This window comes from Argopecten irradians, unplaced genomic scaffold (assembly GCF_041381155.1).
Source record: "Argopecten irradians isolate NY unplaced genomic scaffold, Ai_NY scaffold_0017, whole genome shotgun sequence".
Lineage (NCBI taxonomy): Eukaryota > Metazoa > Mollusca > Bivalvia > Pectinida > Pectinidae > Argopecten > Argopecten irradians.
In genome coordinates this window covers 727735-743881 of record NW_027187484.1, presented here as the reverse complement: position 1 = coordinate 743881, position 16147 = coordinate 727735, and the positions used below count along the sequence as shown (strand labels likewise).

At 32.6% G+C, this 16147-nt stretch overlaps 1 protein-coding gene and 1 pseudogene across 2 annotated transcripts; one reads left to right on the top strand and one right to left on the bottom strand.

Annotated features, from left to right (window-relative positions):
- The first annotated feature begins 5 nt into the window (after positions 1-5).
- Positions 6-4095, top strand: LOC138311291 (uncharacterized). 2 transcript variants are annotated; one of them, XM_069252722.1, is made up of 2 exons: positions 6-992; positions 2936-4095. In XM_069252722.1, exons 1-2 carry the CDS (start codon positions 791-793, stop codon positions 4093-4095), a joined length of 1362 nt encoding a protein of 453 aa, XP_069108823.1. In that variant the 5' UTR covers positions 6-790. The 2 variants fall into 2 exon arrangements, 1 of the variants encoding a protein (XP_069108823.1); XR_011206551.1 differs by lacking the exon at positions 6-992 and adding an exon at positions 1178-1609 and having other exon boundaries at positions 2936-3064.
- Positions 4096-4232: 137 nt separating this feature from the next.
- On the bottom strand, positions 4233-13484 carry LOC138311289 (uncharacterized; annotated as a pseudogene).
- Between the last annotated feature and the right edge of the window lie 2663 nt (positions 13485-16147).

Here is a 16147-nt window from a genome sequence, read left to right as displayed (position 1 = left end):
ATACAATGTGTATAGCCATTTTGGTAATTCATCATTTTGTTCATTTAATGTTATTCCATATCAACTGATCTGAGAGATATTTCACAGAATGTATAACATTGTATATTATTACCAATGTCTGTATTTATCTGATAAAAAGTTGTGAGGGGATGTTTGACCGTTTTACTAGTGATACTGTCCATAATCCACTCAAAATGTCCACTTCTACATGTTTGACATTTGCTCACAGCTTCAATAGCTTCATCATTGCAATAGTCTTTTGTCTGTCATCGTGCGTCATCCGTTAATATTTCCTTGTGAACATGATAACTTGAGTAAATATGAAACGATCTTAATGAAACTTTGTATGTAGACTAACATTGAAAAAAATCTACGACAAGTTTGAACGACTGTAATTTACGGAGTTATTGCCCTTTGCACTAATAATTATTATTGTACCTTGTGAACACAATAACTTGAGTAAATATGCACCGAGCTGAAAGATGCTCCACTGCCGACAGAGCATAAACAATACTCATCATCTGAACACCAATTGGTGTTTAATCGCGTATATATGTCTAATTAACACAAAAAAGAATATAAGGTAATTTATTTTGCTGTTGGTGCATGTGCGAAATTTTTCAGGATGCAATTAGTTATTTTCAATATTTATATCTTGGAGAATAATGGACTCCGCCGAGATCATTCAGGAACGATAACTCATTATAGGTGGCGCCACTGCGCTAAGGTCCATAGATTTCCGGCTCACTTCCGTAAACAAACACGCAAGGTCATTTAACGAAATACGAATATGCCGGGTAGATACTGTTGTGTGCCTGCGTGTAAGAATCGTGGTGGCCACAAATTTCCAGCGGACCAGGCAACAGCATATGCATGGCGAGTAGCTGTCAAAAGAGTCGATCAATCAACCAAGAAACTTTGGCAACCCACGTCAGCTGATGTGGTATGCAAGGCTCACTTTGTTCCGGGGGATTTTAAAGAGACTCTATTAGGTGAGAACATTTTTGCGAACATTTACATGGATTTTTATTTTTCAAATTATTATTTTTTCATGGTTTTGATCTTAATTACATTCCATTTTTCGTCTATCTCCATCGATATAAGTATAAAAAATATCGTTATGATTTACATGTACCATATATATATAAGCATATATCAGGGCCTATCATGAGAAACGCTTAACAGTTACATGTACTGACTAGATATATGTAACATTGTAAGCTGACTGTACATTGTGTAGTATAATGAAAAATAGTAATAATGACAAAGTAACGTTTCTCACAGCACCTGTTGGTCAAACAATGTGAATTTTCTTTATCTTATCACTTCTCAGTTTACATAACATCTAAATATTTCTTCATCAATAAGTTGAAGTTTATGTCAACTTGAGCGAGTGTATCTAAAGAGAAAAATGAGATGGAAATTGTTCAATAAAATTGTCCTCTTTTATATTCGTTTTTAGTATTCATGTATTTATTACATACTAACTTTTGTTCACATTAACATGTTTTGTTCGCGTTTCTTTGTGGTTTCTCGTTTTGTTTTTTACCAGGTTTCTACAGTCTGGACACAAGATTGACACAGAACACAGCAAAGGGACTCAATTCTTGTAAGAAAACAAGCAAACCAGCCAGTTTCTATAAATATCAGCAAAATTCCAATCCAAGAAGTGACCATTTCAGTTTTACATGTCACAAGATTTTTACGATTGATAATGAGTTGTCGCAAATAATAGATGGTTACTGGTATAGTTTTGCTGCAAAACCCACCCCGGATATGTTGTTCTAGGCCTATAAGTTAAATTTAATTTCTCTAAGATAATCTTACATATAAGTTTGATCTGCAATACCTTTCAGGTATTCTCATGATCAATTATCAATACTTTGAAGTCTTGCAAGTTATATACATATTAATATGACTGTTTTCTAGAAGAAAATGGTATCTGACATTATGATGGCCGGTCAGAGCCACCTCGCAATCTTGCAACCTTGAAATCTCGCAATCTTGCAACCTTGAAATCTACAAGTTATGGATTTTAAAGACAATGATGCCAAAAACATGACAGCTGTTCTGGAGTCAGTTTAATGAAAGTAGATTTTACAGTAAACTCAGATCTATAATCTTGTATGTTTCTGGCATGACAAGAAAGTGTCTTCTTTAAAAATGAAATGTTTTTAATGTAACATTTCATGCAATTTTATTCATTTCGTGGTTGAACACAAAACAAAACAAAAAAATCCACTATAAAAATGATATATTTCACTTTACGCTATTTTGTATTTTCATGAAATATACATTGAATTAGAATCATTATCTTTGTCATTAAATTCATGGTTTTTTTCAAACATTTATTATAAATCTTCAAATAAAAAGTTCCATAAATATAATTTCCTAATAGATTTTAACAAATGAAGAACTATGCACAGTTTAGGACCCCTTCTGATCCGTTATTAAATTTTTGAATTTCAGATATTGAGTTGTAGATCACTGCAGATGTAGTTGACATGGAAACCATCCAATAGATGCATAAATTAAGAAAATGTGATCATTTAAGCCTATTTTTTCATTTATGTTCTAGAAATTATAGAGCGAATCCTTGAACAGACTTTATATGTGTATTTCTCTATTCAGATTAAATGTTGAGTTTGTTCCAGATTGCGCTCTAATGTTTCTTAATCAGTCAAAAATGGCAATATTTTTTTTAATTTCGTCTAAGTTATGCTAATTTCGGATGTTTGCCATGGCAACTAGATCTAAGTTTAGAAAAATTTCATCGTATATGCATGAGTGATGTAATTAATATAATTAGTATTCCAACTCCAAATACATACAGTTAAATCTCAAATAAAGCTTTATCCCATACACGTACACAAGTGTAGATCTTAATTATTTATCTATATACCAAATCATCAATAATTTGTGATACAATTTGTAGGAGAGCGAGGTCGTTTGAAAGATGGCGCTGTACCCAGTATTTTTGACTTCAAGAAACCTGTAGATATTCATAGTCCAAGGACAAAGAGATCTGCAGCTAGATCTGAGGCAGCTGAGGAAACCTTGAACATCCCAGATTTTATAGAGGAGGTCACACTGTCAACAACAACTCCAGATGAGGTAGTGGTGGAGAGTTATGACAACGATGCATGTCCCGAGGAATGTTTTAAAGAGTCAGGGTCTCAGTGTTCTCTTCTTGGGAAATGTTCCATCGATAATTTTATATCACGGCCAAAGCAATTACAATATTACACAGGATTTCAAAATTACTCACATTTCATGTTTTTCTTTAACCTTCTTGGCCCTGCAACATTTCATTTAGATTCACAGTGTACAGCTATTTCCCCTCAGGATCAACTGCCTATTACATTAATGAAGCTTCGCCAAGCAAAGGATGACATTGATCTAAGTTTTATGTTCGAGATAAGCGAGTCTACAGTGTCAAAAATTATTGTCACATGGATCAACTTCCTATATTTTCAATTGAAGGAAATAGATATATGGGCATCACGTGATGTTGTTTCAAAACATATGCCAGAGGATTTTGGAAAAAAGTACCCTCAAACTCGAGTAATTCTGGATGCTACAGAAGTCCCCATACAAAAACCATCGGAGGTAAATGCACAGAGTTGCACATGGTCAAGTTATAAACATAAAAACACATTGAAAACAATGATAGGTTGTACTCCAAGAGGAGCAGTATCATATGTTAGTGAAAGTTTTGGTGGATCTGCGAGTGATCGTCAGATCATTGAGAATTCCGAGCTACTTCGCTCTGAAAACAGACTGTTCAGTCCAGGCGACAGTATTATGGCGGATAGGGGGATAATGGTGCAGGATCTGTTTGCCTGTCAGGATGTATTTGTTAACACTCCCACAATGTTAAAAGGCAAATCCCAACTGGAAGCCCATGAAGTTATAAAAGACAGACAAATAGCATCAAAACGAATACATATAGAGAGGGTCATTGGTCTTGCAAAAAAATATAAAATTTTAGATACACCACTCGCATCATCAAAATTGATCTTCGGATCCAGAATTATATTCATCTGCTTTGCCCTGTGTAATTTTAGGCAAAGTATTGTTGGACCTTATGCATGAATACCTGAAACATTATTAGGATGTGTACCTTTTTTTAATTGTCTGTATGCTTCTTTGTTACTAATCAATCTATATGGAAAGTAGATCTATACAATTTACCATGTACATGTACATGTACAGGTATGTATACGTGATATTCATAATGTTTTGGATACAAATGGTCGAAAATGTTTGAAGTAAAATAAGTCCAATTTGGGCAGCATGCTGAAATTGCAGTATTCTATATCAATCTCTATTCCCTGTACAAATAAATCACAGAAGGTATAAACAACAAAATAGCATAACTGATGCTTTGGCAGAAACATCTGTCCCTGAATTTGGTCATAGTACTTGCTATGTACATTTAGAACAATCTGTCCATTTTCATCATATTTAAGGAAGTTGAAGTGAGGTCCTGGTTTAATGGATTCATTCCTTCCTGAGTATGGACACTTTACTTCCACTATTGCTTTTTTGTCTTCTTCTGTGATGATTCCATCAGGTGTTGCACCTAAGTATGGATAGTCCTTGTCAACAAAAAGTCCACATTTCTTGACCTTCAAACCAGTTTTCTGTTCAAACTTAGTAATTGCCTTCCTCTCGTATGCCTTTCCATGAAACACAGATTTTTTTATGATAGGCTTTGAAGATAAAATGGATGAACACAATTTCTCCATGTTGCGTCTTGAGGTAGAGTGAGTCACATCCCCAAACTTTGAAGCAGTAATCCTCCACTTTCTATTATGGATCCAAGCTTGTGACTTTGCTTGTAGTTTTGTGTCACTCTGGATGTCCTGTGCTTGTCTCTCCGTTACCTACAAATAATAAAATATTTATATTAGTAAGTCTAAAGACCTCTATGTCAAGTCATATACCTTCTAGATACATTGTATATACATGTCCAACATATACAATATATAGAAGCAAGAACATTTTTATTTATATCTTGGGAAAAAGTTACACAAACATATGTTTTTACAAATCTTGACTCAGTGGAGTGTAAATGTTCCCAATTTACATGTTTATACTTTTGTTTTTAGAAAAAAAGATCAGTGTTTTGTTTTATTAAAGACCCTAATAATTACCTTCTGTGCTCTGTCAACCATGTGTTGTGTGAATGGAAGTTCTAGGTTATCATGGTCTTTAGCTGCTGCCTTGATAAGAAGATGAAGAATTGTCATTGTAATACATTTAAGGATATTTAAGCATTACAAGAACTCCAAACCATACAAGAGAATAAACTTGTATGCAAATAAATAGTACTTTGTTGATCTTTACAAATTTTTGCAGTTATTTTAACATGATAATATTAATTTATATGCATGAATTTATATATATGTTAATTTTATATAGAATAAAATTGATATAGTAATTTGCATATATATAAAAAACAAATGTGAATTGTATACTGTGGTCAAGTATTTATCATCAATACATTTCATTTGGTTATCCTATACATCCCTTCTCAAAAGCATTGTAAATGAGGGGCAGCAGTATTAATGAGTATTTAAGTTGTGTGTTAAAATTAAGTACCTGTAAATCAGCAACTGGAATCAAATATCTCATGGCCATATCCATTGAAGATTGTGAGCAATAGTTGATTGTAGCATTATGAACATATGATGTGTATCCAGGGTTGTTTCGGTATTTAAGTGGTCTTGGGTCATCTAGTATGGTATCAGAATAATATCTCTTAGTCGGTATGTCTGCAGATGGAACAGGCTTTCCTGGAAAAAGGAAAACATTTATAAACATTAAAACAGGACTGTAAATTAGACGTGGTCGAATATTACCATGCAAGTCTGGCCATGGTGTAACCTGCACATATACCCATATATACCTTACACATATACATAACTATACATGTATATATGGCTACCCAGAAAGTCCAACACTTATGGTATACACACAATATAAATCATAAACTGTTATTGTGGCTTTACACATACAGATCAAGATTTGCTTTACAATAATTACTCTAGCAACATCCCCTTTTCCAGCAACAGCAGTTGTTTGATAGGGATAGTGAAGGGGAAATTACATATAAGTGAACACTAGAATGTATTTTAATGCTTAGTACTTGCCTTCATATTGAAACTTGGGTTTGTGGAAGTTTTGAAGGTTCTCTGTACAGGACTTTTCTACTCTGATCTCCCCTGAATCTAGATAGTAGATAATTGAAAAATAAGTTATATTATTGATTTAAAAGAAAATTAAGTATTTCAATTCAGTTACACTCTGTTAAATAAATATTTATCAAATTTAAAGTGCTGATAAGTAACTCAAGTTCACCCAGGGTTACAGGTTTTTGAAATGATACTGAAATTGAGATTGTGCTATAAAAACATGGTGTCATTCCTCAATTTGTTATAAGAATATCATAATTTTTTTGTATAAATATTATAATTAGAAAAATGTTATGAAAAGCTGTTGAATTGAAGTGACAATTCAGAGTAGCAGGATATGTGCTGTAACTGCTTTAACATTGATGGTTTAAATCATTTTTTGACATGATGAAATACCTGTAAATACTTCAAGCATAAGCAAAACCGCAGCAATGTGTTTGCAGGTACTGGGTGGTCCCATTCCTGCCGGACATTCACATTCTGAGTTTACAGGCTCCCCACTAACTTTCTCAAGGCGGAGTTTATAGTTATAAGAAAGCTGAAAAATATACAGTATAATACATGACAACAATGAAATTTAAGTTAAGTAACTTAAGTTTAAAGGCCCACTACCTTTTTCGAAATGGCTTTTAAATTTTAAAATTGGAATACATGTATAAAATGAGATTGATATTTTTCAGAGTTGCGAAAGTTACTAATGTGTATCATCACCTTCTCAACAATTTGATTAAAATAAATGAATTGTTTATTTTCATAACGCGGGTTGTCTTATGTTTCCCGCCGTTGTTCTAAATACCATAAAACAGCGAAATGACTCTCCATTGTTATCATACATGTATATTACACAGGAAATCTTGCATATGTTTGGTGTTGTAATCTCATCTTAGGCCATCGGTGTATATTTTCTGATGTTATATTGTTATCAATGTTTTTTAAGAAACCTTTATGTGTTGGTCCAGGAAGGTAGTGAGCCTTTAATAATAATGATTATTATTCTTTTATATGATCTTGAAACAATTTATGTAAAATTCTATGTCTACATGCACATAATTTATTAGACATGCAATAATACCATTCATCAAGGACGTACATGCATTCATGTACTGGGTAAATATTATCTACAATTAGACCTGAAATGTGAATCTTAAACTGAAATGTTTAATGTGTGGATTTTGAGTTTATTTGTGTATTGATATCATTTTCAAAATTTAACATTATTGATGAAAATAAACATTGTATCAGCTCTAGAAACTGTAGCTTCTTCTTTCTGTCTGAAAACGGGTATTTATCAGGTTATCTGAGCGTAAAGAGAGCAAAACATTCATGTCTATACACATTGGTATACCTTAGATTTCATAGCAGCTTTCACTTAAGAAAATGTGGTCCTTATCAAAGAGGAGTGAACAAGCAAGGACACGTTGAGCTGCCATCAGATCCCTCCCTTTCTCCATTGCCTGTGTGTCCGCAGATGCCTGGTTATCAGCTGAAATGATATTTATAAATATAGTGTAACTTTAACATTGTCTAAACCGGATGTCACTGGGTCTAGCATAATTGGCTAGTGCATTTGTATACCCAGATTTTCATATCATACAAGCTTTAATAAAAAAAAAAATTTAAAAATTGAAGGCTCTTACGAAAATCATTTTAAAGAGACATACAGGGACTGTATATATGCATATTGTAATTTTATATGTAATTTTCTTTAAATGTGCCAGAGCATTAAGCATCCTACATGTAATATAATAGGACAATATACATGTTTTATGTTTTGCTATATTTATGGCTTTAAAATTATCAAATCATGTTTGATAACACATTGCATATTTATGTATACCTGCAATTCTATATAAAACGTAGGTTTCAATTTGCTCCGATGTAATTTTTGGCATTACAACTTTATGATCAGCTATTAACTGTTGATATCCATGAGTTGGCCAAGAAACAGAAACATGTTTTGGAATATCAATGGCTGGAGATCTGAAATCTTGGTTCCTTTCATATGCTTCCAATCTGCAAATGAACAAGTTTAGAGATAAAGTTAAATGAAATATTTTAAAAAAAAATAACATAGTACAATGTATGCAATCAAGGGATTGACAAATGAATCATGATGATACATGTATACGTTTGGTGATTATTAATTTATACTGATTAAATCATTACTTGTACATGTAATGCTATATGACAAACTACACGTACAAGGTAAAATACATATGATTCCTGTCCAGTGCCCCAGTCAGGAATCAAAAAAGAGGTTGAGCTCTGGGCCCAGTTGTTCAATCAAAGTACTGAAAGTACTGCTGCGGTAAAACTTCTGGATGATAGGAGTTGATTCGAGTGTTAAAGATTGATAAGTCAATGGTTATATTATCAGTATAACTGCAAATTGGAAAACGATCCAAAGAAAACAGGACTTAAACTAAGGCTGAAAAACTAATACAAATAATTGTTTATATTATTTGGTCGTAATAATTTATCACATTGATTTATTTTCTCACATTTTGTACAGGTCCAGTTATTCTAAATACACATAATGCATTTCAGTGCAGAACCTTCAATCAAAGAGGAAGTATTTATGTTGTCAAGTTTATATAAAGAAAAGTTTCAGCATTATGGTGACTTGTAATGTCAAATTAAATTGATTTTTTTTTTTTTTGTTTAAAAACTAAACAGGCATTCTTCAGATATCAAGAAAAAACTTACTGGTTATATTATATAAAATCTCATATACTGTTTAAGCAATACCGTACACGTATTTGACCTTTAATGACTAATATGAATGACATCAAGGATTTCCTTTTTAACAAAAATGTATCTAGCAAGTTTAAGAACACCATACTATCTATAACTACAAAAATTAATGATTGTCAGACCGTGTAACATATAAAACTAACGTATATTGTCATAAAGGATGACTTTCATGCTTCATAACTTCACTAATACTACTTTGGCAACATATCAGGGGGAAAGAGGGGAAAGAGAGGGAAAGAGAGAAAAAAAATCTATCAGCTGTTTACCGGTATATGCTTTATCAAGTTTCAAGTACATGAATGTATATATATTAACTATAAAACTAAATAACCTGAGTTAATTAACTAAACGACATGTAAATGGCACGAAGGATATTTTTTGTCAAAACATGTTAATATTTTTTCTCTATATCTATCAAGTTTGTAGTACATTACAACATATATTCTAACAAACGGTAACGGCACGAGTTACCTAAATGACAGATATTGTCATCAGTGTCCTTTTCTAACTACAATTTGTAAATATCTTCTTATTAAATATTATGGAAAGTTGTTCAGCAAAATTTGGAGCAAGGATAGGTCCAAAATTCGGATCGCAAATTCACTCAGAAATTTTACTTTGACATGATAATTTACTTTGAAATTTGACTATTGGTTCCAAAACTGTTTTCATAAGGCTTGAACATGATAATTTACTTTGAAATATGAATATTGGTAGAAAAAACTTGTTCTTATAAGGCTTGGTTCAAGAAAAACATAATTGTAGTATTTGATTTAATGAAGGATAGTGACACGCTTACTTTTTACTGTTTTGATGAATTGATACAAATCTATCAGATTAGTACTAATTTTGTGGAATATCACGGTTTTATTATCTGCTATCAGAGAATACCTGAATTAGGCTGACTCTGAAATATGTCAAATTTGTTTCCTACTTACATTAAATATTTCATATTGATCTGTACAATGTAATGAAAAAATAACATATTCCTACCGGGAGGAGAAGATGGGAAGACTTAATTAGTTCAGTCGAATCATTTGAAATGGGTTGATATTTCTAAAATTTCCTTTACAGTAACGAAAATTATAAGCTTCAGTGGTTTCAATATATATTATAGCAGATTCACTCAGCAATTTTACTTTGACATGATAATCTACTCCGAAAAAAACATTGTGTTACAAATTATATAAGTACATTTGCCTAGTACAGAATAGTACGTACATGTATTACAATTTCAGTTATATTTTAAACACCTCCGAATTTTTTCATTTAATTTGCATAAACAACCAAACGATAAGATTTCGTTATAAAATGACACTTAATCCTCTAAACAATAGAACAGCCAACTCTAGATCACTGCTTATTGTTTTGATGTGGTCATGATCAATGTATCACACCTTCACGCTTGGCTGCACACTGCTACAGATACGAAGAGATGTATATATGGGGTGGTTATCTATCCTTTAATCTTTGAAATATTTTTCTCGAATACCCAGCTCCCTACCGCTCCGAACCGCTGTAAATGAAAATGTGTATGAGCAAGGGACGTCAGAAACATTATATAACATGTGTTGAGAATATGTATAACAGTATTTACATTAAACCTATCTATTAAAACCACCCAGTGGTCTGAGTAAAAGTGGTCTTAATAGCGAGGTGGTCTTAATTCTGAGGTGGACCAGGTTTCTTCTATGATCATGACGATCAAGAACAGAAACTCTGTATCCTAGCTGACCGGTACATAATATACCCGGTATGTACTGTATTTTTGTTTCAAAATTGAAATTTTATGAAAAATGCAATATACATGTATATATAAATGTATATTATATATATATATTTTTTTAATTTTTTGTTCAATTTTTTGCATTTAACACATTTACAAATACATGGGACATCAACATAAACTTGACATGACATATACATTACATTTATATAAAAAAAACATAAGAAACATAACATAGCATGCTGAGTATGTACATGTACGTGTGGGGAAAAAACCAGTTTGATATATTTTGGTTAAGATAAATTTGCAAATTACTATATTTGATCAATCAGTTTTGTCGGCCATTAGAATTTTAATCATATCATATTTTAATGCATGCGTATCTAATCAAAACCAATAATTTACAAATATTTTTTAAAGTTTGATAAATTAGGGACATATAATGACTATACCATTTATTTCTAGAGCATAGACATATTTTTTTCATTAAATAAAGTTAATGGTGTGTGCTTATTTAAATCTTAAACTGAATTTCACTGAAGTAATTGTTGACAATCTAAATGAAAATACTTTTTCTAGACATTACTTTCTATTATGTTTTAATTATAATTCAAATACATATCGTTAGTTTAATCAGAGATTTAGATAGTTATTAAATTATCTATGTCTCTGGTTTAATTATCACATAGTATCACCTGAGGTAAATGAGAATCTATGTGTTTTAAAATTGGTATTGATCTGTGTAAATTATTATTAATATTTACGTAAATCGATTTTAATTATCCCGCCATGTGCAATGATTGGTCAAATAATAACTTACGATCACAATCGGTAAAGTGTTTGAAAGACTACTGTGCAATAGTCAAGCGTACTTTTAACTAATGCAAAACACCGATTGTTTACCGCAACAAAATAGATGACACATCTATTGAAATGAGATGATTGACGTACGGTACTTCATAAATATCTGAAATAAGATCAATATATCTCATACATTAAAGAATTTTAATTCCATTGGCGTTACACGTATGAGAAAGAACTGCCTAAATCGTTCGATCTCGCCACCAGGGCTATCGAAAGAACGTTGCATTACTTGTGGTTTCGATCACGTCAACTGCCAGTCACAAGTATGCAAATGATGGCGATTAACACTCTCCTAGTACAGGTAGATAATCTGATAATTAGGTCGACGGAAACAAAAGACTGACTGATGTACCTGCGGGTAGTTGTTCACGGGTTGCTGCGTGCGGGAAGGTGAGGCACAGCGAGGTGTGAAGTCACATGTGCCTGTGGTCATAATCAAAGGGTCAATTAGTGTTAATTTAGTGGTCGTTGGGACTATGAAAATTGGTCGTAAAACGGAATAGCGGTGTGATTGTATTTCTGAAACGAAAAAAAATCGGAACTGAAAATAAGTGGCCTTAATAGTGGGATGTTCGTAACTTAGTGTATATGCTATACATGTCTATGTTTGGAATTAACTTTTGGAAAATAAAAATAAAATAAAACAAAAATAAATATAAAGACAAAATAAAAGAATATTTTCAAGCATGGTGAATTAACAACAAAAATAAATATAAAATAAAAAAAATAAAAATAATCTGCCGACGGTAAGGATTGAACCCGGGCCGTCCGCGTAGAAAGCTCAGGACTTACCACGACACCACTTGTTCCTATTGTTTTTCTTGTGAATATCATTAAATTAATAATGAAAGCAGTTCACTATATTTTCTTATTTTCTTCGCAATCCACTTAAAATGATATTGATGCTACTGAATAAGTTTACAGAATGATTCTAAACTAGTTTATATTGTATCTGGGTGCAAATTACAACTACATATACCACAAATGTGTGGTTATTCAGTTTATTCTTCACTACACCAGCCGGGGGGGTAAAAAGCTAGTTCCGGAATTGCGATCCCAATACTGGTAAAACCAAGTTTTACCGTAAAAATCACAGTTTAACAACAATTTTTAAATCAAGATAAACTATTTTCTGGTAATACAAATTTTAAAAAGTTTTACAAGAATCTTAAAAGCTCTTTTCTCTACTTACTTGATGAGTTTAGTGATGATATAATCATAAATTTTGCAGTAAATGATAAATGAAAATTTCACTAATCATATGATTAAGCTAACCATGCTTTGAACAACCGGGCCCAGGTGTGAATTCTTACTGCTCTACTGACTGAGACAAAGAAACATACTACGTTAGCTGAGTGACAGAGACCATATCATATATTTATATAATAAAAATTCAATAGTTTCCTTGCGAAGGTATAAATTCATTGCAAAAACTAAATTACTCGGTACTACGTACAGCGGTGCATATACACCTGTACAGAATCTAATAAAAGGAAAACATAGAGAGCTACAGGTCTGACGTGTTTCTTATTTGTCCTTTAACAGCATGTATAAATTTTAAAATATCCACGACCATCCAAACCATACCGTGCATAACTGTTACATCGTACGCCTGAAGTAAGGAAACTGCAATCCGAGTCTGGCTTTCGTGTGCATCGGTGAAAAAAAATCCGCACTGTATTTAAATGTATATATTATACTATTCAAAATATATCAAGAAAACAATACCCTTACCTTTCTATCAAATCGATCTTCCGACCAGTTACCACTGCCCCTCTCGCTCTCAATATTCCGCTTTCAGTTTGGGAACTGCCCAGTTTCGACAAGGCTTTGCCGCCATATTGTTTATAATCGCTATGGACCTTAGTACACTAGCGCCACCACAGAGTTATCGTTCCTGAGTGATCTCGGCGGAGTCCATTAGAAGCTCAAACTTTTCAATGGTGGTAATGGTATAAAGTAAGTAACTATTGTAACTGAAGAAAAATACTAAATCGTCTGCTCCTGTTTTTTATAAAGAAAAAACTGTCATTTGTCAGCGGTGGGGCATCTTTAATGAAACTGTTTATGTAGAATAACATTGGAAAGATTTCGGACTAGAGTCAAAAATCAGTTTGATTTGACTGTAACTTACAGAGTTATTGCCCTTTGCACTAATAATTATTATTAGACCTTGTGAAAACGATACCTTAAGTAAATACTTACAGAGATTACCAGGGTTATGAAACTTTGGATTTAGACTAACATTGGAAAGATCTCTGACTAGTCTTGATTCGACTGTAACTTATGGAGTTGATTACTGTGTTGTGTAAATATTTTTATGTTCACAAAAAATTGTTTCCTATTTCGTGAATTTTTTGTGAAAAGGAACAAAAGACATCAGTTGGCTAATAAATATGGATCAAATATCAGGTGACTGTTAAGGTCCCATGGGCCCCTTATCCTGTTTCCGGTTTTTACGGTAAAACTTGGTTTTACCAGTATTGGGATCGCAATTCCGGAACTAGCTTTTTACCCCCCCCCCCCCGGCTGGTGTCGTGAAGAATAAACTGAATAACCACACATTTGTGGTATATGTAGTTGTAATTTGCACCCAGATACAATATAAACTAGTTTAGAATCTTTCTGTAAACTTATTCAGCAGCATCAATATCAATTTAAGTGGATTGCGAAGAAAATAAGAAAATTTAGTGAACTGCATTTCATTATTAAGTTAATAATATTCACAAGTGGTGTCGTGGTAAGTCCTGAGCTTTCTATGCTGACGTCCGGGGTTCAACCCTTGTCGTCGGCAGCTTACTTTTATTTTTTTTTTATTTCATATTTTTATTTGTTGTTAATTCACCATGCTTGAAAATATTCTTTTATTTTGTCTTTATATTTATTTTTGTTTTATTTTATTTTTATTTTCCAAAAGTTTATTCCAAACATAGACATGTACTGTATAGCATATACACTAAATTACGAACATCCCACTATTACGGCCACTTATTTTCAGTTCCGATTTTTTTCTCTTCAGAAATACAATCACACCGCTATTCCGTTTTACGACCAATTTTCATAGTCCCAACGACCACTAAATTAAAGGCCGGGCACGGGGTATAAAAGGGAGACAACTTGAGAAAATGGCTGGAAATACAAAATTTTGACAGCTCTCACTTCAGAGAAAGATTCTCTTTTATTTCATGTTTTTCATTAACACCTTTATATTAAATTCTGTCATGGCAATTCATATTTTAGTAAGGAATCTGAATATGTAAATGGTTTTTTTATCAAAATTATCTTTTAGTAGTTATTTCAATGTATAGAATTATTTGGCAAGATAAGGGTCCTGTCAATCAAAGTTTGAATTTGCCGTTGATCTCACCGGAAGTTTATAGCGGATGTTTACAGACACACTGTTGCTATGGTCTAGGCTACGCATGCTGAGTAACAAGTTACCCTACCTTATCTCAGTTTTGGCGCTAATATCCAGAATCTCACACAGGTTTTATCCAACAAGAGTAAATACCATAGTTATGTACTATCCATAATCCAGTAATGTTAATGATACAAATCAAATACAACACAGAGCTTCTAGTCAATGGTTCATATTTCACCCAAAGGCCGGTATGATTTCACACTATAACACATTGATGACCAACCACTTTTTGTTTCTACATGAGAGGTGATTCTCATCAAAGAATAAATTCATGTGGTTAAGGAGTATCCAAAACTATCAACATTTAACCATTCCTTTGTATTATCAGCTTTTACATATCCTTTCTGTGTTATGTCGTTTCCCCCCATATCTGTCTTATTCTTCAACAATCCCTACTCACAAGCTCATCTTTGCCTTAATTGTTAAATCACAAATCATATTACTTCCTTGGTGTTTCCATTGTTCTCTCTTATTTCTAAATCCTTATATATTTTGTCTCCTGTTTGTGTTCAAGCATCAAAAGTTGCACAAACTCTGGGAATTTCCATCACCATCAGACGATGCCCTAGTTTTGTTATCTATAACCCCTTACTAAGTGTCTCGAGGGAGACTGATGTTCAGTCTTTAGCATTGACCGGATGGAAAATAAAGGGCATGGAAATTTCAGTTTCATGTTACAGAGGAATGTTGTGAAGGGAGTGTAATCTATTAAATACATTACATCCATTTCAGCTTTGGATTACATATTCAAAATTGTTCATCATTGCACATTCCTTATACAGGTTGAATTTGGTATTATATTGTTATAAAGAAAATGCATATATAACTCTTCAGTTGTTTTCTAAAGTAGGTTTGATCGTATGCAGCCTGATTATAAAAACATTTATTATAATTCCATAACTAACAAAAGGAACTTTATTAATGATGTACGATTTTAAATTTGCTTTATTAAATAAAAGGCTACAAAAAATACTTCTTTAATAGAACTTTAAACACTATCATACCAAACAAATATCTTATACCGCTTATAAAATAATGTTATTCTATGCTAGCAGTAATCTTCCCTCACCATCTACAGTATACACTGACCATGTGGTTTAGACCCATGTGGTAGTGTTTACAAGCTGTACCAGAGGCTGGTCTCTATGCACTATAAGTATAGTCCCGCCTTCTTCCTTATCG

Coding starts and splice junctions, on each gene's coding strand:
- LOC138311291 (XM_069252722.1), top strand. CDS start 791: ATGCCGGGTAGATACTGTTGTGTGCCTGCGTGTAAGAATCGTGGTGGC. Junction 993..2,935: donor TTTTAAAGAGACTCTATTAG/GTGAGAACATTT, acceptor TACAATTTGTAG/GAGAGCGAGGTCGTTTGAAA.